This window comes from Macrobrachium nipponense, chromosome 29 (assembly GCF_015104395.2).
Source record: "Macrobrachium nipponense isolate FS-2020 chromosome 29, ASM1510439v2, whole genome shotgun sequence".
Classification (NCBI taxonomy): domain Eukaryota; kingdom Metazoa; phylum Arthropoda; class Malacostraca; order Decapoda; family Palaemonidae; genus Macrobrachium; species Macrobrachium nipponense.
In genome coordinates this window covers 10,986,649-11,013,317 of record NC_061092.1, presented here as the reverse complement: position 1 = coordinate 11,013,317, position 26,669 = coordinate 10,986,649, and the positions used below count along the sequence as shown (strand labels likewise).

At 38.7% G+C, this 26,669-nt stretch overlaps 1 protein-coding gene across 1 annotated transcript; it reads right to left on the bottom strand.

Annotated features, from left to right (window-relative positions):
• Positions 1-230: 230 nt before the first annotated feature.
• On the bottom strand, positions 231-25,831 carry LOC135206122 (deoxynucleoside kinase-like). Its single transcript, XM_064237364.1, has 6 exons — positions 25,442-25,831; positions 15,984-16,213; positions 13,808-13,941; positions 5,519-5,637; positions 4,619-4,808; positions 231-1,557 (listed from the first exon to the last, which is right to left on the bottom strand). The coding sequence occupies exons 1-6, from the start codon at positions 25,677-25,679 to the stop codon at positions 1,422-1,424; spliced, it is 1,047 nt and encodes a 348-aa protein (XP_064093434.1). The 5' UTR covers positions 25,680-25,831; the 3' UTR covers positions 231-1,421.
• Positions 25,832-26,669: the final 838 nt, after the last annotated feature.

Genomic DNA, 26,669 nt, shown 5'->3' with positions numbered 1-26,669 from the left:
TACCTACCAGAACATTATTGATTTTTAGAACTTTGCTACAAATGCCATCCACCTAGGTTGACTTTGTTTTAATACCTGTGTTAAGCTTACTACATGAAAACGTATGTATTTCTTATTTAAATAACTTTTTTAAAAAGACTACCTTCCTGTGATCAACTAATTAGATTTGATGTGGGCCAGTGTCTGATCCACATTTTTCATCACTTGATTTTGCCTCAGTTTTCTCTGGGGTATTAGTTTGCAGTTTCCATAAAAGGTCAGTTCTGCAATTTCCATAACAGGTCTGTTGAAGTTTTAAGCTGTGTAGCTGCATATTCTTAACACTTTCTCTTGAGTTTTGCTATAACATATCTAATTCTGCCTACTCATTTCTCCTTTAGTTACCAGCTACTTCATTTTTAGCTGTCTGTTGTTGAATGCAGACTTCACTGAACATGCTGCTATCGCTGGGCCCTGTCCACACTAGCAGGCACTGCCCGACAGGGAAACACTGTTCCCATAATCCATTCCACCATACTGATCAACCAAGTATGGAGCCAGAACGATGCAATTGTTTGGTAACACTGCTTCAGAAGCGACAGAAAATATAAACAGCTGGAAGTGCCGATGAGCATGTCTGATAGTGTGGACAGACCTTAAACCATACTTTGGGCAAAATATCATGGTTATTCAATTGCCTGAAATCATTTAATACATTACTTACTTTACTATTGCTGGATGAAAAATACATTTACCCTTTATTAGCAGTTATTTAATATAAAAATCTTAAAATATAATACATTAAATACTTGTAAAAATAGTCTCTGAGATCATGTAATGAAGAAACTACATCCACTTGGTCAGTAGCTGAAAATAGTCAGTAATCCTAAGAATTCAATGTCTTGAGTTTACTTGTACTCTATAGCTATTTCAGTTCAGTGTAGATGTAGATACTGTACATAACTACAGTGACAAAGGAAAAGGGCAGAAAATACAATCTTAGCATCACATTTCTTCCTTGACCATTATATGATGAATAGAATCATAATCTACTAAAACCTGCAGTACATTACAAGAGAAAATATAAAATCAATGGTAACAGCTTGATTTCATTATACTAATGAATAATCAAATGTTATAAGTTTATAGGTAATACTCTTGACTATATTATTCAAATTAAAAATCTAAAAAACATATACTAAATAATATTTGGCTTGTGTATTATTCTTTCAACTACTAATCATAAATAATTTTTCAAACAATTTCTATTACCTTGAGTACCTTTAATAGCACTGAAAGAAAAATAAGAAAATAACGTGGGGAAAATTAAACTATAGTTTACCCAATGTCAAAAGCAGTTGCGCATATCAACCAAATCAAAGAAGAACTGCAGTATTCTGAAAGAATGTATGCAGAAATTTCATCACAAACTGCAAAGCTGATCAATTTGTTGCAGTAGCCACAGCATGAGAACTTGGGGATACGTTTTCTTCTCCAGTGAGGTTATGTTCTTCATTTTGGGACTTGGTAATTTTTCGGCATAAAATATCAGATGTGTGCTCCTCAAATTTTTTATACCTAAAGAAAAAGAAATTGTGAAAAGCACTTTAATACATGTAAAAAGGTCATGCAAACATCAGTAATTTTAGGTGTACCTCTATAAGGGGCTATAATCAAATTCTTCAGTGTAAAGCTTCTGAAATTATATAAATGAATGCAAAAAAAAAATAAGCTATTGCATAAAGTACAATCCATTGCCTTGCTAGTGATGAAATATTTCAAGTCTGTGATGTCAGCCTATTTGACAATGAAGCATTATTACAGTTTAAGTTTGGAGTTAGTTTCCACTAAACTTGGTATGATGTGATGGGGTTAAGTAGAGTTACTTGACAGAACAACTTACAACCAAGAAGTGTAGTGAGAATGAAATATTTAATAAAGGGTACTAGCACAAATGTAAAGTAGATTTGTGTTCCCAACCCCAATAATGTACGCAATTTAGCTGGCTTTAAACACACAAAAATAGCCAAATCTCAATTGGACATAAGTTTAGGCCTGCATGACAGCTTCAAGAGACATAACTCTGAAATTCTAACAGATTGGGTAATGAAGGGTAAAAGGAATGATTAATCAAGCACTTGGTCTTATGTATCATTCAAGGTTTATAATTGGAACAGAAGCATTACTACTACAGTATGAGGTCAGCCACTACAGTCACAGTCAGTAATGGAAAGGATAACAGATTATTTCTAAACTGTCTAAATGACTCAGTTCCAGGGTAATAAATATTTTTTATGACTTTCTGAAAGGTTTCATAATGCACTGACTCCAGGGTGTGATCCTATTCAAGAACTCCAACTTGCCTGGCATCTGCTCCCTGGCAAAAATACATGTATGTTATCTTAATTCAATGAACTAACAAGAAGCGATGAGTGTCCTTGACACCATGTCACTGCTATCACAAGACACCAATGTTGGATAAGACCAGGCAATGAACCCACTTTAAAACTATCAAACTGCATTTTGACATCAACCTTCCAGTAACTATCTGGAAAAGTGAAGCAACTGTGCAAACTGTAAAATAACATCAATGTCCACAAAAACTGAAAGATGGATCCCAGGTGCACACTGCTCTAACACAGTTCTGGATGAAAGACTTGTTTGCTGTTCTCCCAAGGTGCTAAACGGCCTTCCCAGGTCATATGGCTCAAACTTCACACATTTATTAAAAATACATCACCCAAAACTAAATTTGTAGCTTTAAATTGTAAAGAGCGTGCAGGTTTCAAGTTACTATTTGCTTACTAACAAGAGGACTGCTACGACCTCTTGACTGGTTATTGGTTTCCAAAAACCTTTTCATTTGAAAAAGGAACTCCAAATTTTTGTTAAAGTGTTGGTAAAAATAGAAGAGAGAAATTGCCAGGGACTTGGACAAGAAATTACTTTTGTAGCCACTAAGTCCTGCACTTCAATGATACCCGATGAACGCATCCAGAAGACAAGTCCTCCAATATCAACGATCAAACTTAAAACAAATTAAATTAAAAAATAAACAACGTTTAGAGAAGTTCCCCAGCAAGTCAGATATGTAACTGAATCCAGAATTGTCTGAGACTAATATGCCAGCCCTGGAATGGAATATCAAATTTATGCCACAATCCAAGGACTGGGACCTAAGAGGTCATTCTATGCTAGAAAAGAAATTGAGAGTAAAAAGGTTTTAAACTTTGGAACAACAATAAAAGGAATGAAAAAGGTTGCAGCTAGGGGCCAAAAGGATGCTGCAAAGAACCGTAATGCTTACACTGCACCACTGCACCGCATGAGGTGCACTTAACAGCACAACCACCTTACAGGGTATGCCAGCTTTGGTTCTTGCTCATAGAGCAGCCAGTAAAGAATTCACCCCACTTGGTTCATTAAAATGCATTCCAAACTTTTAGTCTTGGAGTTTACTGGATGGAAAAAAGCATTCACATAGCAGTCCATGACCAACTTCCATTGACATTACCACTTACTTGCTATCCATGACCTGAGACCTTTCAAAAGGGGTAAGGCTTAAAAACAATTCGAGAAAAATAAATATGAATCGCCCCAAGGTACCTACCTGTTTCATCAAAACTAAAACGAAATGAAAGGAGACTAAGAGTAATAATTATCAGATTTAAAGTAAATATTCTGAGATACGGTACTACCATTCAACATCAAATATTACAAAACATTACTGCACGTGCAACACATGACTAGCAGTTTCATCAATGTCAAGGGAAAAATAATCCTCCAAGCTTTAAACTAACTTATAACCTAGAAAAATGCCAGTATCAAACTATTATTGGGGGAAAATAACTACCAGCTCCATTTTAAGATACCTTTTAAGTTTAATAAAATAAAGTTAAGAAAGTACTGCCTATATACCTATAAAGTATCTAAAATCTAAAAATAAAGATAAATGATGACCTAGAAAACTAAGAGATTTAATAATGCTGTTCTGCTTGTTTGCAGAACCAATTTATTAGGAAATAAAAGGTTGCAGAACTGCCATGCCAGCAGTGTGTCATTTCCATCGCAGTGTCCTATGGTTAGTTAACGAAAGCTACAAAGAAAATCCTATTATCCAAACACTAACAGCAATAATACCCTAAACCTTTCCTGAAAATAACCTCAATATGTTGTTATTTTTCCAGACATGTGCATCGCTTTCAAGTTGTTAAGAGAAACAAGCCACAATGTAGAATGAAAATAATCTAGTAATTAATAATTGCTTCAAAATAAGAAAAAAAAAAAAACTCATTTGATAAAATTACAAAAGGAAAGTGCATGACTGGTGCAAGCAGCAACTTAATAAAATAACCTGCCAACAGCATGAAAACTTTCATTACTGATGTAGCTAACCTGTGACACTACCATTGTACAAAAGCACAAGAGAGCCACTAACTTAATGCTCCAAGTACTATTAGAAGAAATTTTTTTCAAAAGCCCCACAGCATAGAATTTATGATGGCAAAATCTAAGGGGAACTTTGTGCCAATTTTGAACATTTTACCATTTACTAGTAAGTGAATGCCATATTCAGACTAAAGTTTTATAACTGTTAACAAACACAAATACATTTAAAAAGGATATCAGCAAAACTTACATTGAAGGCAGGCTGTCATTTGCATCCAGTACCAGCACAGGTGTAGAAAGACCGTGTTTCTTCTCGATGAGCCACTCTTCATGCAACTTGTGAAGATCTTCCAAATACTGCAAGGGAATAGTCTTCTCTTCACTTCTTGCCCGTTTCTTTATTCTTTCATGGAGAAGAGATGGGTCTGTTTGGAGGTAGACTGAAATATGGATAAAATCTATGTGAATGCAAGCAAGAGAATAGCAAATGAACATGAATCATACTAAAATGGTGGATAAACAAGAAAAACTATACAGTGCTGTGCATGGAAATTTGCCACGTTACAGGTCCCACTAAATAAAGTAGCATTTGACTCAACCTGACAGAGACCAACAAGTAAGAGGAGACCAAGGAGGCTAAAGGGACCCATAAAGAACCTTGAGTTCCATCTACGACACATTGCATAAAAATCGACAAGGGCAGATGTTGAGTAAACAACAGAAAGCAATGGGGCTGATGGCTAAAGGGACTATAGAACTTATACCATCATCCAAATGGCACAGTAGTCGAACAAGGCCACTGAATAATACCTCAAAACTCTAATAAGGCTCATTAGTTTTATTCTTAAATAGGAATTAAAAATTACAAGAGAGGAAAGTTAATTGGGAAGAAACCAAAAGGTAACAGTTGGAAATTAACATTAACAGTTGGAAATTAACAAGAATAAGGAAAAACTAGCAGTGGGTCAAAGGCCACTGCAAAGAATTGTGCCAAGCAAAGCATACTGTGGGGAAAACACAAGGTATATGGTACCCCATACAAGATCAAAATGTAAACTGAGAGTATGGTATGAAAAAGGGAGAAAAATATGCTTGTAAAAACAATATTGTTTCTGCATTTCTACTAAATACTAAAAAGTAAAAAAATTACCTATGAGATCAAGGCCAACATCCAAGTTCTGAGTAATCATTTTGTACCATTCACAGTACACAGCATATTCTTGTCCTGACATCATCTCACTACGGTAGAGATTCTCCACGAAACAATACCTGCAAGAGAAATTAAGAACGAACAATAAATGTTCATACTTAACATTTTCCAACATTTACACCTGAAGCCATGTGTACTTTAATTTCCTGATATGATGCAAATCATAGTCACTCTTCCCTCACAAGGAGTCTGGTCTGTCAGTAGGGAAAGAAAAAAAAATACATAAAATAAAATAAAATTATATTAAATGAAATATTGAGAGGAATACAATTTGGGATGTGATGATTTATAAACACAAGCTTAAAATATCTACACGTGGATTAGAGATCAGATCTATTCTTTGCCATGTGAATAACAATAAACCAGTAAAAATGTTATTGTTATAATACAATTAAGTTTGTTCATACTTACCTGGCAGATATATTATATAGCTGTATTTCTGACGTCCGACAGAATTTCAAAATTCGCGGCACACGTAGTGCGGTCAGGTGGTAGTACCCATTCCCGCCGCTGGGCGGCGGATATCAGGAACCATTCCCATTTTCTATTCATATTTATTCATGGCCCTTGTCTCCTGAGGGGAGGAGGGTGGGCACTCTAATTATATATATCTGCCAGGTAAGTATGAACAAACTTAATTGTATTATAACAATAACATTTTGTTCATGAAACTTACCTGTCAGATATATATATAGCTGAATCACACCTTCGGATGGTGGGTAGAGACAGACTAGGATTTTTTAGGAAATTTAAATTAAAATAAAAGATTAACTTATTGGTTCCTTACCTGATAGCAAAGTAGACTATGTGATTACTGTCACCTAAAGCCTGCTTATGCTTTATCAGAGTTGCCAGCCAGGTTTTGACCTGTAGTGCTGGTGCTCTCTGGATGCTCTGTCAACGGGGACGTGACCACAATGCGACAAGACCATCTAGCCAAACATATGGCAGTAACACAGCAACCGACCACCACCTGACCAACTAACCAAAAAACCCCTGATATTAACACTATGGAATGGGAGATTTTCACAGAAGATCTCACCATCAACCAAAAACACAATAAACTAACCTAACTAAGCTAAGGGATAGGGAGAGAGCTACCTTCAGCCCCAAAACTGTGTCTGCCGAAATGTAAGGTCCCAAAGAACTACAGTTCTCGTAAATCGTTCTCACATCCCGGAGGTAATGTGAGGCGAATACGGAATTGCTCCTCCAGAAGGTGCTATCAAGAATATCTCTGATAGACATGTTCCTTTGGAAGGCAAGAGAGGTAGCTACGGCTCTGACCTCGTGAGCTTTCACTTTAAAGAGGCTCATATCAGTCTTCTGGCAAGATGAATGAGCCTCTTTAATGACGTCCCTCAAGAAGAAAGCAACAGCATTCTTCGACAACGGCAAATCTGGTCTCTTCACCGAGCACCAGAGATTACCTGAGGGACCTCTTATCTCTCTAGTCCTATTCACATAGAACTTGAGAGCCCTGACAGGGCACAGGGCTCTCTCTGGTTCTTGACCCACGAGACTCGATATTCCTTTGATTTCAAAGCTCTTTGGCCAAGGATTAGACGGGTTCTCGTTCTTAGCCAAGAAAGAAGGGTTCAACGAGCAGACAGCGCTGTCTCCCTTGAAACCCACTAGGCTACTGAACGCTTGGATTTCACTAACTCTCTTCGCCGTCGCCAGAGAAGCTAGGAAAAGCGTTTTTCTCGTTAAGTCCCTTAGAGAAGCTTCATGGAGAGGCTCAAAGGGACTTAGCATCAGATGTTTCAACACCACATCTAAATTCCATGAGGGCGGTCTTGCTTGTGGAACTTTGGTGGTTTCGAACGACCTTAAGAGATCGTGCAGATCCTTATTGTCGGAGAGGTCCATTCCTCTGTGGCGAAAAACGGCAGACAACATACTCCTATAACCCTTGATTGTAGGAACTGCCAATTTTTGCACATTTCTTAGATAGAGTAAGAAATCTGCTATCTGATTCACAGAGGTCGTGGAAGAGGAAATTCCTTCCTTCTTGCACCATGCCCTGAAGGAGGACCACTTAGACTGGTAGACAGCTCTTGAAGAGGCTCTTCGAGCATTAGCGATTGCTCTCGCAGCTGCCTTTGAAAAGCCTCTCGCTCTGGCCAACTTTTCGATAGTCTGAACGCAGTCAGGGCCAGAGCGGAGAGGTTTTGGTTTTGGATGAAACCTTTTGAAGTGAGGCTGTCTGAGTAGATCTCTCCTCCAGGGCAACGTTCTTGGGAAGTCCACAAGGAACGTCATGACCTCTGTGAACCACTCTCTTGCTGGCCACATTGGGGCAATCAGAGTCAACCTTGTCCCTTCTGACGCTGCGAACTTCCTCATTACGTCCCCCATGATCTTGAATGGGGGAAAAGGCGTAAAGATCCAGGTCTGTCCAGTTCCAGAGCAACGCGTCCACTGCAATTGCCCCTGGGTCCAGAACCGGGGAGCAATACAGAGGAAGCCTCTTCGTCCTTGATGTAGCGAACAGGTCTACTAGAGGACGTCCCCACAATCTCCATAACTGTTGACAGACTTCCTGGTGCAAGGTCCATTCTGTTGGTAGATCTGATTTCGGCGGCTGAGAAGGTCCGCCCTGACATTCTGAACCCCTGCCACGAATCTTGTCAGGATCTTGATGCGCCTTGCGTCTGCCCATAGCAGAACTTCCTTCGCCAGGAGAAAAAGGGATCTGGAGCGAGTCCCTCCCTGATTCTTTAGATACGCAAGGGCTGTGGTACTGTCCGAGTTGACTTGAACAACCTTGCTTGACAGTCTTTCTTCGAAGAACTGCAGCGACAGGAATATCGCTGCCAGTTCCTTTACATTGATGTGCCAGGCTACCTGTTCCCCTCTCCAGGAGCCTGACACTTCTTCCCCCCCTAGTGTTGCTCCCCAACCGGAAATGGAAGCGTCTGAGAACAACACTAGGTCGGGGCTCAGAAGATTTAAGAAGAGGCCCTCTCGTAACTTCTGAGGGTCGAGCCACCATCTTAAGTGTACTTTTACTTCGTTGGAGATCCTTAGGATCGCATTCAGGTCCTCTTTCGACGTCCATTCTTCCGCAAGGAAAAATTGAAGAGGCCTGAGGTGCAGTCTTCCCAGCGAGACAAACTTTTCTAGCGAGGAAATGGTGCCCAGCAGACTCATCCACTCCCTCACCGAACAAGCTTCTCTCTCTAGGAAGGCTGCGACTTTCTCTAACCCCAGTCGCTGACGTTCCTGGGATGGAAACGCCCGAAAAGCCACTGAATCCATCTGAATCCCCAGATACACGATGGACTGTGTCGGGGTCAGATGCGACTTTTCGGTGTTGACCAAAAGACCCAGAGACTTTGCTAGGGCTAGCGTAAACTGAAGGTCCTTTCAGACACTTCTGCCTCGACGACGCTCTGATCAGCCAATCGTCGAGGTAGAGGGATATCCTGATTCCTGACGAATGGAGCCACTTCGCTACATTCCTCATAATCATTGTGAAAACCATCGGGCCGTGCTGAGACCGAAACAAAGGGCTCTGAACTGCCAAACCCTGTTGTCCAAGACGAATCTCAGGTACTTCCTTGAAAGAGGGTGGACTGGGACGTGGAAGTACGCGTCCTGCAGGTCTAGAGACACCATCCAGTCGCCAGGTCTCAATGCTCCCAGCACCGACTGAGGCGTCTCCATTTTGAACTTAATCTTTTCTACAAAAAGATTGAGCCTGCTCACATCCAGGACCGGGCGCCAACCTGACGACTGCTTCGGCACTAGGAAAATCCTGTTGTAGAAGCCCGGTGACTCTAGGTCCAAGACTTGTTCCACCGCTCTTTTTTCGACCATCTGGTCTAATAGATCGAAAAGAACACTTTTCTTCTCTCCCTGATAGGATGGAGAGAGGTCTCTGGGAGTTGATGTCAAAGGAGGAGGATGTAGAAAGGGGATCTTGTACCCCCGCTCTACTATCTTGAGGGTCCAAGGATCCGCCCCTCTCTGCCTCCAAGCCTCCGCAAAGAATTCCAGTCTGGCCCCGACTGGTGTCTGAAGGACGAGATCTTCATTTGCTGTTTTTGGGTTTGAATGAAGCTCTTCCTCTCGAAAACCCTCTCCCTCGAGGAGCTGCTCTCGAGGGGGGTGCCCCGCGAAAGGGTTTGACTTTCTTCGGGGGTTTGCTGAATGTCGAAGTGGAAGGAACCGCTGGACGTCTTGAAGACTGAACCAAGAGGTCCTGGGTCGCCTTTTCTTGTAAACTCTGTGCAAGATCCTTTACCATAGCCTGGGGGAAGAGATGGTCCGAAAGAGGCGCAAAGAGCAATTCCGCTTTCTGAGCGGGAGATACCGACTTAGCAGTAAAATTGCACAGCAGGGCTCTTTTCTTCAGGAAGGCAGTTCCAAAATTCGAAACTAGCTCCTCCGAACCATCCCTGACGGCCTTGTCCATACATGACAACACGCTGGACAGCTCCCCCAGACTGAGAGAATCAGGACTCCTAGACTGAAGGTCCAAGACTCCCAGACACCAATCTAGGAAATTAAACACATTAAGGGTACGAAGCAGTCCCTTCAAGTGGTGGTCAGTCTCTACCGGAGTCCAGGACACCTTAGCAGACGCTAAGAGAGACCTCCTCTGGGCGTCCACTAAACTGGAGAAGTCACCCAAAGCGGACGAAGGGACCTTTACTCCCACATCCTCCTTGGTCTCATACCAAACTCCTCCTTTCCCGGCGAGTCTAGAGGGTGGATGGGCGAAAGTGGTCTTGCCCTGATCCTTCCTTCTGGACATAAAGTCTTGAAGTTTCTTAAACGCCCTCTTGGTCGACAGCGATGTCTTCATTTCGACGAATTCAGGGGTCTTTACGGTCTTGGAAGACGAAAGTTGAGAGGGAGGAGACCTAGGGGCTGTCGGCTGGAACTTCTCCCCGAAGGCTGAACGTAACAGCCTAACAAGAACCTTGTAGTCCGAGACAGCTGAAGCTACCGGCTGTTCTTCTTCGACGGAACTCCCCGGACTACTAAGATTACCCTTTCCCCTTCCCCTAAGAGGAACTGGAGAACGCCCATCAGGAGAGGGAGTACGTCCCGCAGTCTCAATCCTGAACAAAGACTTCCGTTGGTTGGAAGTATCCGCTACAGGTACGGAAGCGGCCTTACGTTGATCTTTAGAGGTACGGACAACTTGCGAAAGAGGAGCGTCCTTAGAAGCCACGTGAACTGTCTTAACAGAAACGTCTCTACGAAAGGAAGCGCGAGCTTCCTGACGAGCGGCGCCAAAAGCGTCCTGCTTAGCCAAGCGAGCGTCCTGCTTTGCATTCTCAAAAGCGTCCTGCTTCGCTCGAAAAGTGTCCTGCTTCACACGGCGAGCGTCCTGCGGAGCGTCCTCAAAGGCGTCCTGTCTATAACTAGAAGCGTCCTGCTTCGCGCGCCGAGCGTCCTTAAAAGTGTCTTGAAGAGAGCTCAAAGCGTCCTGTCTAGAACGCCGAGCGTCCTGCCGAGCGTCCTCAACCGCTACCTGCCGAGAGCGCAAAGCGTCCTGCTTCGAACGCCGAGCGTCTTGACGAGCGTCCTCTCCTGAGAGAGTAAAAGATCTGCTAGGAGAACGAGAACGTTGACGATCTGGAGGCGGAGAGAGAGACGAGCGAGCCGAGAGAGAATGAGGCCGCTTCGTCCTCTTGACGGGCAGCCGAACGTCCTTCCTACGCTTAGGCTCGACTGCTGCTGGGCAAGTCCTCTGAGCCATCAGCGACGTAATCTGGTCCTGAAGGGACACAAGGATATCCTTCGTAGGTGACGAAGGAGCAAAAGAAGGGGCAGGACTGAGACTGCGAGAAGGCGAGGGGCGAGGGGACGCCTCCTTCCTTCTAGCAGGTACAGCTATCTGCCTCTCAGGTGAACACGCCTGTGCGTGGAAACGAACGTCCTCATCGGTAGAAAGCCTTCCTCTCTTCTGCAGAGGAAAGGCGTCAAAAGCGTCCTCTGACGAAAGAGGAGACATAGGACGTGAAGCGTCCTCAAAGCGAAAGGTCCTTTTCAACGGACGCGAGTCTCTCCGAGCGCTCCACCCCTTGCGCGGGGAGGACGCTTCGGAGGACGAAAAGCAATCTTTCAGGACACGCGCTCGTGCGCGCTCCTTGGCAGCCTGGGATTTAGCAACAAGGCCTGCCGAAGGGACGCCAGATCGGTGGGGAGCCCCCGTAACCCTCTTGCGGCTTTCGACATACCCACTCCCTGAGTCCTGGGAGTCCGATAGAGGTCTAGGCCTAGAGGCATTATGGGGCCGATCTGACGCCCCCTCCACAACACTGGGGCAAAACATTAACACAAACTTTCACAGGGCCGGTTTCTAGGGCCAATACCTTAGATTCGAGAGCACGAATAGACTCTAGAATCAGAGAAAGGGTGTTACCTTCTCCAGACACAGCACTGGGGCCCGAAGGCAACAAAACAGGATTAGGTTGGACAAAATCTACTGGTGTTAGAGGAGGAGAAATGTTACTATCCTTACCTTTAGTAGAGCTGCCCTTGGAGGAAGACCTCCTGACTCTATCGCGCTCCAATTTACGTCGATAGGTCTCATACATCCTCCATTTATCATCATCCAAATCCTTACATTCATTGCACCGATCATCAACCACGCAAACATGCCCCCTGCAATCCATACAAACTGTGTGAGGATCAACTGAAGGTTTAAGAAGCCTCACCTTACATTCACTCCTCACACACACTCTGAAACTTCCCGAACTTGATCCAGACATCATGTATCCAGAAAAGCCAATCCAAAATCAAAAACCAATCCACTATAACGCATGCCAATCCAACAATCCAGTAGTCGATACCAAAAGTCAATCCAGATAATATTAAGCGAGATAATGAAAAAATCCTAGACGGAGGTACTGTAAACAGATGTTTGCAGCACCGGCGACAGAAAAAATATGAATAGAAAATGGGAATGGTTCCTGATATCCGCCGCCCAGCGGCGGGAATGGGTACTACCACCTGACCGCCCCACTACGTGTGCCGCGAATTTTGAAATTCTGTCGGACGTCAGAAATACAGCTATATATATATCTGACAGGTAAGTTTCATGAACAAAATTACCATTACAGAATCATAAAGTAATTTAATGAGACCACTTAACCACTCTTTTAGATTCTTCTGGGCTCACATAAATGGTGTTATACTAGAGGTGAAAACTGACGCACAGCAAAGTTGAATTTGTTGAACAGCTAGGTAGGATGCAACTAAAATGAACAATAAAGTAATGAAGGTAGGAGCCAAAGATGCACTTAAAAAACCTGCAATGCAGTTCATACTAACTACTATTAGGAAGAACCTAGAACAGTATGAGTTAATTCATACTACCACAAGGTTAAACATGAAAAAGCCATCGCTTCCTAAATATAAAACCTGTACATAGTGCAATTCTCCCTTTTTGTAACTCCAGTGCTTTTATGACCAAGACCACAAAAAAGAAAGAGGGGAGTACCATCTTTACTCAATCTTATATAATTCCTAGTATGTAGTAGTGCTGTAGGTTATTTACGACCATCCTTAAGAATTTAACTGTAGTTAATGTACTTAGTTGGTCTTTCTGATTTAATCTGTGTCTCTTAGTCATTGTTGCATAGTTAAGAAATGTGGAGCTACTTGCATTTCCAGTCTCTGGGAACAGTGAAAATGAAACTAACAAGATTACAAACTGATTTTAAAGCTGTATATCTCAAATTTGGCAAAGAAAGATTAGGTACCTACATTGTTTTCTGGGTGAAATAAAAAAAAAACATATACTCTCTTGGCACCAGGAATTTCAGCTTATGAAGTGGCAGGCATCACAAGGGAATTCAGAGCTAGCTTTACAAAACTGAACAAGATTCCATAAACCCTAAAACTGGTGAATTCTTGCAGGATGGATAAAACAATTAGAAAGGATCTTGCTGAGGGTAAGCCGGGACATGTGCCAAGCAATCCTTATGTCTGATGGATGATGTATGATCAAATCATCACTCTTAACCAGCCTCACAAATACTTGCCAAGATGATTAAGGTAACAAGCTGTACAGTAATTCAGTGAGGTCATACACTTCGATGACGGAATACAAAGTTCTTATCGTAAACCTACCGTAATGTAGTAAACACCTACTAGTGTCAATGGATATAATTTCTCTGCAGCTGCACAAAAGTATCAGGTAAAGAATGAAGATTACATAAAAATAGAAAATATTACTAACACCTGCTGGTTACAGTACCTTACCTTCCACTAAACAGTGATCTCTCTATCAGCTTCACAGGAACTGTACACGGCTTCAACTGCAACTCTAACATTGTCATTTGCACATAAGTTTGAAACGTGTGCGACCATCGACATGGATCTTTGTACATTAAATCCTGGAAAAAACAAAAAAATATTTAAATCTCTTGAAAACATAACTATATCAATAACATATATACCAACTAATTAGTATATATTAGTGCTACGCATGTTGCACTAATTAACTTGTATGTTACCATAAATTCAAAACATTCTTATAAGCATTATTCCCAAATTTAAACAAACAGAATCACTATTTAGAAAAAGTCCATCTGATCAGGTTCCAATGATCTATTTAGCATCTGAACACATATCTTTATCAAGTTATAATCTGGGAAACGATACATTTATTAACACTACTCAATATCATTAGCCATTATCAACACTGTCAGGGTACCAAATACATTTTTTTATAAATATACCTTCAATGCTGCTTTAACTCATTAAAAAAAGATCTCTTAACTGACCATTAACATATATGTAGACTTAAAATACAGATTACACAAAGATAAAGTTTACAGTAAGCTACACCTAAAAACCTTGGTGGCAGGTGTGACTTGAGAGTATTTGAGGGGAGGTTATATATATGATATAAAGAATGTAAAAGATGATTGAGCATGGATAACAAAAAACACAATACACTAAAAATTTTGTAAAAGTTAGCTCAGAGTAAAATGGCCTGAAAGCATAGGGGGCAATCTTAAACTAACCTAGGCTAGTAGGCTATCTGCAACTTCATAATCTGGGCATTCAGGCCAAGGTCCACCAGTGTTTAACAATGACAGCCTAGTGTCTCTGGTACTCGAGTGTGCCCTAGTTTTCTTGCTAAAGTAGAGTAGCCTTCATTCAGCTTGAGTATTCTGAATAATTTTGCTGTCATCAGACTAAATAGTATGTAAATATGTTTATGTATTATAATTCAATACAGTAGATTTAAGTAGTATGTCTGCTGTCAATATTGCTTTGAAGATCAACTTACATACGTACATAGATAAAGATTATATATATATATATATATATATATATATATATATATATATATATATATATATATCTATATATATCTATATATCTATATGTATAACAGAATCACGAAAGTTAGGAACGTGATAAATCCATAAATAAAGATAAATGCCACGAAGGAAAAATAAACAAAGGAGTCTGCGAGATCTTTCGACTTAAAAGCCCTTTACTGAAGCAGATACTGCTTCAGTAAAGGGCTTTTAAGTCGAAAGATCTTGCAGACTCCTTTGTTTATTTTTCCTTCGTGGCATTTATCTTTATTTATATCTAATCTATATATCTATATATATCTATATATATATATATATATCTATATAATATAATATATATATATCTATATCATAATATATATATATATATATAATATATATATATATATATATAGCCTATGAAGCATATGACTAGTATAGTACTCGGTAGATCTAGGGTATATATGCAGATGCCTAGCTATGCCATATATATATATATATATATATATATAGATATATATATATATATACTATATAGCTATAGCCTATGAAGCCATATTTGTGACTAGTATAGTTAAACTTTCGGTAGATCTAGGGTACTAATCTGCAGATGCCTAGACTATGCCAGTTGCGATTTTTCTATGCAGTTTTACCTACTGAACAAGAATTTTAAGTAATATTTATTCGGACGACTGTAATTAGCCCCCAGAGGCTCGTACTAAACACGGCAAAATACATTAGACGCCCCAATTCCTGGTGGCTTTCCTATTTGCGGGGACAAATGATGCAGTCATGCGGAATGCTTCTGTAGAAATACCAAACTTTCTTCACCTAGTCTACAACCTATGCAATTTCCTTCACTTTATCTAGCATATTCCAAGAGTAAACAACTAGCCTAGTAGGTACATTGAAGGCAACTGAGATTGTCAGTGGGTCTAAGCTGTTCAATTATTCTAAGTTTGTGAAGGTTCGGTAGGATGTTATCGCCTAACCTATCCAGTTCCAGTGGAAATCTACAGGTTTTCATTACTAGGTAGTTTCAGTACCAACCCAACCCACTCGGGTTAACCTTCCCATACTAAATAATCATTACACTGTAGATACCTATACCTAACTGGCATACTTACCAGGAGATTATGTCCTCTGACGTCCCTCCACTTCTCAACTGGCTCGTGTAAGATTTGCACATCGCTGAATTTGCTGAAGTGGTTTAACAACGTCGACTTTCCACTCCCAATGTTCCCTTCGATGCTGACGGTGAACTTGGCCTTTGGTCCCTTCAACATGGTGATGAAGTCTAACACGGGCAGGTGAATTTCGGTCAAAGTATTATTGCCACATCCAACGACAGGCGGATCTACGGGAAGCCAGAGAGAGAGGAATTACAATTTGGCGGCAAATGTCCTACGCCCGCTAAAAACCAATTCAATCCCACCAATAGCATATCTGACATATTGCGTAACATGGCAGAGACTTGTTCAAAACGAGTGCACACAATAAAATTGAATTTTCTTTACTCGCACAGCCTAAGGCTTTTATTATCTATACTAACTGTAATTTACTTACAACCACTAAATGGTTATAATATATAAAAAGACATATATGACGAAATAAAAGCGGTTACAGAAAAACTTATCCAATATTTGACGTAGTGAACAGTTCCTTCAAAACACCACCATTTGCATCCTCCGTACCGCTTCACTCACCGATCTCAAAAATACACTAGATCGCGTATTAAACTACAGTACTCCAAGTTATTGACCTTTCTTGCCGGGTTGTACCATGACAGTTACTTACGGACCTAATGGTTTGAAAGTAGGGTTGCCAGATTTCAAGATAAGCAATCCGGGACATTCTTAAAATCTCTCTAATACATAGACATCCCCAGATAAACATCATATAAATAGATACAGACGCAGTGAAAAACATCAAGCAAGTATTTTAATAGGATATAAAGAAAAAAAATTTGTTAAACTAATATTTAATGCAAATTACAATAAAGAAACTGAAGAAACGGAAACTAATCCAGAAAATTTGTAACCATTACAAATAATTAAGATACCAAAGTATCTTTTTCATATGAAAACTGAAGATAAATGAAAATAAGAAAATTGTATGCACAGAAATAATGAAAATTGAACTTTTTATTTTATTTGTATTTCTCAGATGATTTTGCTTTCTTTAGAAGTTCCATATTTCCTAATACCTGCCAGTAAAATTCTTTGCATTGACAATTTATGTTCCACTTACACTGTAAAATAGCCTCTATAGTTGTCACATCCAATTTATTCCTCTCGTCAGTCCACTGAGCACTCATCATAGAAAAGACACGCTCAACATTTGCATTATGCGCAAGTATACTAAACAAATATTGACACAAAATTAATATCTCAGAATACTGTTCTTCGAAGTCGAACTGCTGTAGGATAGAAAGTCATTTTTCATGACACATCTTGGTCAACCATTCTTCAGGTTTACTCTGCATTTGTTTATCAAGGAGTATTTTAAATGTTGACCACTGACAGAAAAGGACGTTGTCGTCAATGTTTACACCTTTGTTTTTTAACACTAGACAAGACGATTGTATTTGTTCCCATGCTGGAAGTGTATCTAATAACATCCATGAAAAGATATCAAAACTTTCTAACGATGAAGCCCATTTCTTAACATAGTCATGGCAAGTGACGTAGTAGTTATCCACCTCAAGTAGGAATTTTTTCATCTCTTGAGATGTGAATTCATCATCTTTAAGGCACCGTTTAACACTAAGAGGAATAAACTTTTCATCCATTCTTGCCTTTATTAAAGCAACTATTTCTTTTAAACAGCCAAGCACTTCAATAATGCTGTTATCTCTCTTTTCAATCTTCATAATCCTGCTGCTAAATACATACTCAAGACTGTGAACAAAATATGGGTAGGCTTCGCTCAGTGGATCGTTACAAAAATCTAAAAGAATTTGAGGAGCTTTTTCTTCAGAAGCAAAGAAAGATTTCAGTGCTTCAAATAATTTTAGAATTCTCTCAACTGCCCTCATCAAAGAAAGCCAACGAGTTTTAGAATGAGAAAGAATTGATGCATATTGAACACCAACAAAGTCGCAGAATTCTTTCATTTTCTCAGTTCGAACAGTGTAAATACTAAAGTATGAAAACACTTTAACAACGATTACTTCAACATCAATAGACAAGACATTGGCAGCGGTATGGGCTGGGCATCCTACACCTTCCATCAAGTCATTCATGCTTTCCTTGACTTTCGAAAAGACATTATTTGTGCCTTTACGTAAACGTCCACCAAAATCAGTATTAGTGTTATCGCCACCAAAGCTACACATTTTTTAACATCCAGTCCTAATTCGATGAGGCTCTCTCTGCAGAAGTTTGAAATTGTTTCCGAGGTCTCATTTGGAAGGGATTTTACTCGCAATAATTATATCTGCAAGCCATTCTTCCGTGAAAAATATTGTACAATCAACGGAAATATTTTCTCAGCATTATGGTTACTTGCATCTGTAGATATACTATAAAAAGAAGAATTATTTGTATCTTTAACAACTTCGGCAATGCTATGTGGAGCCAGAACGTTTTTAATTATTGCAGAACATTTTGTCCTAGCACTAGAAAATTTGCTTGCAATTTTGGAATCAGGAAATACTGTTGGCAGTAGTACATTCGTGCAATCATTTGAACTGAAGGACTGATTATGGCAAACAGTATGAAAGGCCATGGCAACTTCTGCTGCTATTATCTTAGTTTCTTCATCTGTGTTTTTCTTGATCAAGAAATTTTTTATTTTATCATCTTTTGAAGTGGAGGAAACGTTTTTTTTGTGCTTTGTGGTTTCTATGTGCCTCTTGATATCATTCTTCCCACCATGTTCAATAGTGAAATTGCAATGGCATAATCGACAGTTTGCTTCATAACAATTCCTGCCTTGTTTGATAAATGTCCATTCGCTGGAATATTCATCTCGAAACTCACATTTACGTTTTGACATCTTGTTTTAAAGATGAAAAAGGTAGGCCGTAGCAAACAGTAACGACACACACACTTGAATGAGAGGCTAATACAGAACTGATGCAGGAGTGCAACTGTGCAACTCGCCACTCACCGGACCGCAGCCAAGCAACCGAACAAGTTGCAAACGCGATTGACTGCGTCAGTCGTCACGTAACTTTTAGCAGCATCGTTGATTCGTTGGGTTATTCAAATTGTATTTCATCAATATAATTTCAACTGAAAACCTTCACTTAATTTATTTTATAATGTAATGTTCTTTATTTGATTTATTCATTTATTATTAGTCTATTTCATTATTTACTTTTTTTTTATGATGAACGAAATCCGGGACAAAAGGCCGTCCCGGGAGGGTCTATCCGGGACTCAGGACAAAATGATCAAATTCGGGACATGTCCCGCAAAATCGGGACGTCTGGCAACCCTATTTGAAAGTAATTTACCTCATGCTATGCACATATACTAGCTCATGCTATGCACATATACTAGGAGTCAAAAATAGGCAAGTGCACCAACATTTCGTATATAAGCAAACATAGTAAACATTATCTTGAAACAATGTTGATTTTCAACTTTTTGAAACAATTTGAGTCTTAATATCTTCCAGAAACACTTTTGGGGCAGATGTTTCAAATGCTCTACAGTTGAATATGCAAATCCTTTACTAAATGGATACATTAAGGGTATCGGCGGGGTCGGGGGTTAATTTTGAATGACGGTGTTCAAACTTGCACAGGTGTTACCTCTAGTTTGACTAAAGATGCACACAAAATTTCAGGTGAATTAGATAAAAACTCTTTTTTTAACAAATATTTTTCTTTAAAACATAGCATTTTTTATTTGTTTTTTAAAGTGTATCTCCTTCCTTATTTATCATTCAATTTAAAGAAAAAAGTAATAGCAGAAAGTTTAATACCTATCAAATAAAACGGCAAACTCAGAAATCCAATATGTGATGTGTGCTATTTAAAAAAAATATTTTAAAAAATTCAATAAAAAATACCCTAAAATTATGTATTAGATATTGGTAAAAAAAAATTTTTAGAAAAAAAAAAGAAAAATAAATTTGCCGATGTGTTCTCTCACTATCTTTATTCCAATTTCTTTTTAGATTATTAAAATCCATTCATAAATAAGGGAGTTTTTAGAATTTGAATGTAGAAAATGTATGTTTTGAGAAAAACGCAGTTAAAGTTTGCTAACCAATTATTTTGCTTTCAGAAGCATATAAAGTTTCTTGGAAAAGCCTACATGGCGTCCGTTTCCTTCTTTTTTATAAGAGATATTATTCCCTCTAAAAAAACAAACATTTATCACTTGAAGAAAATAGTTTATATTATTTTTGGGGGGTTATCGTAGAACGCCACTCTACTCTTGTGCTGCCAAGTTTTTAGAAGGCTAATGAGCCCCTCCTTCATATCCTCCTTTTGATGTTCTTTGCTTCTTTTGCTTTCTGGAATGCATAGCAGACCTTCGTTTCCTGGTCTTCTCTTTCATCTGAAGGCCTTTCAGGTTTTCTCCTGTCGTTTTTCTCATAATAGGTAGCAATGAACTTGGTGCATAGCCGATATTATGTTCTATTGCAGCAATATGTTTTGATATATAAATGAAGCTGTTGTTTCACCGATATGTTCTGTTTTCACACTTTCAGATGGCACCTCACACTTACACGTTAGTTTCAAGTCAACATCAAAACTGTTTTTATCAATTTCAAGTGTTATATTGCTGTCCCACTGCCCGCAGTACGTCGAACTAAAAGCGTCTTTTAGAGCTCTCAAGGGTAATGAAACTATTTCTCCATCATTGCTTACACTCAGAACGTCTTCTTTTTCAGTCATATAACTTCTCAATAAAAAAAAAACTCCTTAGGTTGGCTCCTGATAAAACACTGACATCACCTGCTACATCAGGGAAAGCAATTACATCTTGAAAATGCTCATTCTCTTCCTCCTCCCCCTCCTCATCATCAGATAACTTCAAAACAAAGTCGTCGGTGCCATCATCATCATCATCTTGATATATTTGTGCAAAGGAATAATAGATTTCCCTCGGAGCTTCATAATAGGAAGTATTTGGCATCTCTTCAGCACACATAGCAGGTGGCGACATGTCAGAAGCTACATTAGCTCTCTATACTTTTAAGTTTCAAGATAAGTTTTGATATTATGAGAGCTTGCTTCCCTTCGTTTATTAAACTTCTTTTTTGGCATGTTAGTAGTATATATAATACACAATTGATGTCTAAAAGTCTGAGGAAGTGTTGCAATTGATTGAAAATAACAAATACACGATTGCATAAAAAAAATACAAGAATTCTCCCTCGAGACAAGTGGCTCGCATTATTCAGTCATGGGAAGAGTTGCCATCTTTATCAGGAAAACATATTGTACGGCATACGAAACAAAATGCTATGAAAAGAAACTCAAATACTTAAAGAATGAATAGAAAATGAAATAGTAAAACCATCCCTAACCAGACCTTTAATTCTCTACTTGGATGTGGCCTTTAAATTGGCCTTTAAACCATTTAAAAAGCTTCGTATTGATATGATCTTACGTGTGGCAATGGCCGGGACCCAGATGTATGGAAATATGACGATAACTCATTTTCACGAATTTGAGCCAATTTCGCCAAAATTACAGGCCGCCGATACCCTTAATCATAGGTCTTACACAGGTATAATTATGGGTCTTATACACTTCCGAAAAAAAAACATGGATGGCTTAGGAAATCAACATTACTTAAAACTGATGAACATTGACTACCATCTATAACTAACAAGATACATGTATATTATACATACAAGCAGGTGTATGCATGTATATATTTAATTGTGAATGTACAGAAACAAGGACATAAGTACTCATATATAGATACTATACACATACATTAGATATACAGTATAGCCTATTATATCCTAAATCCATTTACAACTACTTATATTTTAATGCACATATAAATGTAATAAAAATACATGTACACAAATTTACAACCTTACAAAGGAGTAGTGCCATCAATGCACCTCATGCAGTGCACTTTAGGCATTAGTACTTATGGTTCTTTGCAGTGTCTTTTTGGCCCCTAGCTACAACCCTTTCCTTCCTTTTACTGTACCTCTGTTCATATACTCTTTCTTCCATCATACTTTCCATACTCTCCTAACAATTGTTTCACAGCAGAACTGAGGGTTTTTTTTTCCGTAACACTTTTAAAAGCTTTTAATCTTAATTTCCCTTACAGCACTAAACTTCATATTCCATTCCACAAAATTACAGCATGTGACATTATTTTATACAAGAATCCTTGAATCCAAAACCAATTAATGTTCTTACATAAATTACAGTACAACACTCATCATCTCTTCAAACGGTGGATAATGCAAAGAGCCTCTCTAAAATTCTGCCCTGTACTTAATCTTCCACAAATCTCCAGTTTCCCCTTTTCATAGGCTGTGCAAAAGGCATGTCCACACCTAACTCCCAATATTCTTGTTATATCTTTATTCTCAAACTAACAAAATCTTTCAAGATTTGATTCCATTGTCATACTTAAATTCACATCTGTATAGTAACAGTACTGATCGCATAAGAATTATGTACAATATAACCTTACTTTTGCATGCATTTCAATGTATTGTATCTGATTTCATATCTTAACTTCAGCCTGCTCATAGTTTGACTGGACTTTCACTAAATTACAAATGTACTGTACATCCTTGTTCCTAAATATTTGGAAGAAACTACCACAATCATCCTTACCGCATCCAATATTATTTAATCTACCTGTGATGATTCTGTCCTCATTATTTGCTTTTCTTATATTTATTTTGAGTCCCATCTCTAGATGTATGATACATTTCATAAAGCAAACTTCATAGATCTTGTTGTGTTTTACTAATTAAAACAGCATCATATGCATATTCTAAGCATGTCAACTTTCTCCCATTACTCCAATCTAAACCATTTCTACCATTTTGATAACTTTTTTCATTATGAAATCTATGTGAGGGCACAAAACATCAATAAATACAACTTTAAAACCTAGAAAATTTCCCTGTTCTTAAAAGTGAACCATGGCAGAACAGGGAATGGGGTTCTTCATTAGAAGCACTTAAAGGAGTTTTTTTTTCAAATGCTCATTTAGTGGCCTGGCAAACTGATTGTTGAATACCTTTCTTAAAGTTCTTTACCTACACTGATATCCCTCATAACTAATCTATAACAAATTGGAGGTGCTACTTTTATGAAGTAACATATTACTTTCATGCATTATTGTTGTGTTGGATGAATCAAAGCTTTGGAGGTGAAAATATCACTAGTATTGTGTGTATGTGTGTGTGCATGATAGCATACCTTGTCTCCATGCATTGTTTTTAAGAGATTTAAATAGACCAACCAAGGAATGATACTCTTCTATGACTGCTCAGAATTTTTTAAATCTCAACACGAATGCTTAATGAAAACTGCAAGTCTGTAAAAAGATGTCAAGAATTACATTCTATGTGTAGTAAGTAAGCAGTTTTTGGTCAGTACAGCATATACCTCAATACAGCACATCTTTAACCATAAGCACCAAGGAAACACTACATTACCTTATGCTCACTGCAACAAAACTCAAACCAAAGCCATAACTTTCCAAGGATACAAACCAACCTAGTAGTAGTGATACAGCTCAACCTAAAACCTTTCAAGTATGGCAAAGCTCCCTATGTTAGGTTACATTATCTTGATTTGTTGATCAATGCAACGAAACTCTACTAAAACCGTTAACCTCCAAGGACGCAAGATTATCTTGGTGATACTAGTGATAAATTACAGCACAACCTAAAACCTGTCAAGTACAGCAATGCTCTCTAGTTATCTTGTATCCCTGTTAAATGCCACTGAAATTTTGAGGAAAGGCCTTGCATCCACCCTCATGTCCTACAATTTGGGGGACCACCGTGGGAAGTGGGGGTTTTAGTGAGAAAAACAATTCACATAAAACACAAGGACATTAATCCCAATGATAGGTAGTTTTCATTCAGATCAAGGAAGTCACAGAACGTTTTTAAACTAATATTAAGCAGTATGGTAATGATCTGGTACCCTATGCTATGTTGGGTTAGGTCAGGTCATTTGCTAACTTAACCCACAAGGTGCGCGGCGCTAAAATCGATGCTTTACATGCTGCAAAATTACGACATCGATATGATCGACGCTTTATTTTCAAATATTGCGGTAAAATTAGCCCCACCCCTTAGCTCTGTTTCAGTGACATCAACAGTCTCACCAGCCATTCAGCTCACTCTTGGACATAAAAGATGCCAGATTTCTCTTAATCATAGGTATCAAAATAGCATAACTGTAAACCTTCCGTCAGCCCCTGGGGGCGGGACCAGGGAGGCTTTCATATCTTGAAGTTACAACATTCGAAAATTTATATAAATCTTTGTTTATATTGTAAATTTTGGTGATAATGGCTTTTAATGATGATGCTTAATCTTTTCCATCAAATATTGATATAGAGACAGATAATTATAGCGACAGTGACAATAGTAATATTGGTTTAAAAGTTAGTTTGCATATGTCAGTTAACATACACACACATATACACCGATTCAACCAATCAATAACACTGTATATATTTTGCAATTATATAGGTGTTTCTTGAATAGTTAAGGAGTAATATTGTCATGAAAAAAATGTTAAATTATCTCAGAAAATAAGGCATAAAGCATTCCAAAACTAAAATGCATTTTTTGAAAAGAACTTTTTCTTTCCAAAATACTATATTCTTTTTAAATATTAATTTTGAAAATATATTTCATTTTTTATTATTAATCTGCGAAACAAGGAGAATACAACTATGTATAACATTAGTTGATAAGTTAAAAAATGAGCAAGAAAATATTGGTTCCATTACTGATTTTGATAATACAAAATATTGCTGTCGTCCTTTGGTAGCAACCCCCTAGCACCTCTTGGGTTAAAAACTTTATAAACATTCAGAGAATAGCTACTAGACATTAAATATAGGAAAATTAGTACAGTATTTTCCAGTCAAGAGAAAGATAGAACAGTCCAAAGTAAAATTTTATATGATACACTAGCCTAGACTAGGCTATATATTAATTTCAAAACAAACATGCCCAGTACCACTAGGGATTACTAGGTAGATAGTGCGTTGGGGCCATTGCCATGCCGCAGGCCTAACCTAACCCTACATATTTGCTCTTTCTGAATCTTGAAATGACTGCGTTTAATGTAAGTCTAATAATCAATGGCAATAACGACTTTGGTAAATCTAAATAATAACTCGGCGTCAAGTATTTCTTTGGAAATTACAGTTTCCTAAAGTATTTGGGTTGCTTATATAGCCCATTCTGCATCTTGAAATGACAATTTTTAACATAAATTTAATCAATAAAAACGACAATCACCTAGTACATCCAAACATAAAAACGTGAAATGGAGCAGGGCCTACCCAGAAAGGTCTAAAATCCCATACTACCTAGGCCTACCTACCAAGTTGGACTGAAGAGCCTGTATACCGAATGGTCGACCACTAATATAATACGCACTTACTTGTCTGCGAGGAGTGAAGCAGCCTGCATCTACCAAGGGCCTCATTTGAATATCCGAGACATTTTGGAAAGTAAGTAGTAACCCTGGGCCTACTGAATATGGAATGGCCTCCCCCCGTCACGACACCGTTCACGCCTAGGCCGATGTGAAGTTTGCTACAAGTCTTCAGTGTCCATGAAAGCACTTTCCCCTGACACCTCATGCAAGCAAGTATGTAGCTGGAGAACGTCTGTGACATTTAACGATGAATATGACATGCTGCCACGCATGCATGCAAAGTTCCGCACAGGTTCAAGCAAGCATGAGGTCTCGAACCACAACAGATCAATAAGTTACGTCGCCGAGGTGCGATTTGGGACGTTTACGCAACCATGACTACCTCGCTTATTATATGCAAATTATGGGCATATAAACGATATCATTTGGGTGGAGTACGTAAAATAATAACGTCTTAGTTACTAAATTCGGCAAGGCATTATATATTAAATAATAGGCTATGAACACAATTCTAGACGTTTACGCAACCTCAACCTCGCTCATTAGATGTAAAATGCAGCCTTATAATGATTATATCATTTGAGTGGTGGTACATACACGATTACGTCTTAATTGGCAAAGTCGGTGAGACATTGTTTGTAATCTTATAATGAAACAGATAAGGATATGAAGACAATTCTAGAGAATGTGTAAAAGAATTGAGGATCCGTTACAAAGGCAAGACCTCTCTCCCTTGAACTGTTAGTCTTGTTGAGAACTTCAGACCTGAATAGAAAGTAGAATTTTAAGGTTAAAGGAGAGACTAGGTTAGGTAGGACAGGGCCTGAACAAGTGCAAATACCGAGATGTCAAGGCGATCAAAACTCTGGCCGCTACGGGAATAAAATTAAGTAAAGAAATTGTAAATAAAGCACCTTCAAAATCACTAAACAACTAAAGAATGCAGACATACATTTATAAAATCATATCAATTGTGCCAGGCAAAACAGCACACACACGCGCGCGCAGTATTAAGGTTAGAATTACAGAAAAGGCAGAAAAATACAGACTGGTATATCAGTAATGGGGAATTAAAAACGAAAATTTCTGTGGGCTAGTCATCATTGATTAGAAAAACCAAAGAACTGTAAACGTGACATGAACTTTAGCAATGTAAATAACTCGGAGATGTTAAACATTAGAGGAACGCTATTCTTTTATAATATAGGTACAGGCAGGTGAAGGGAATTCT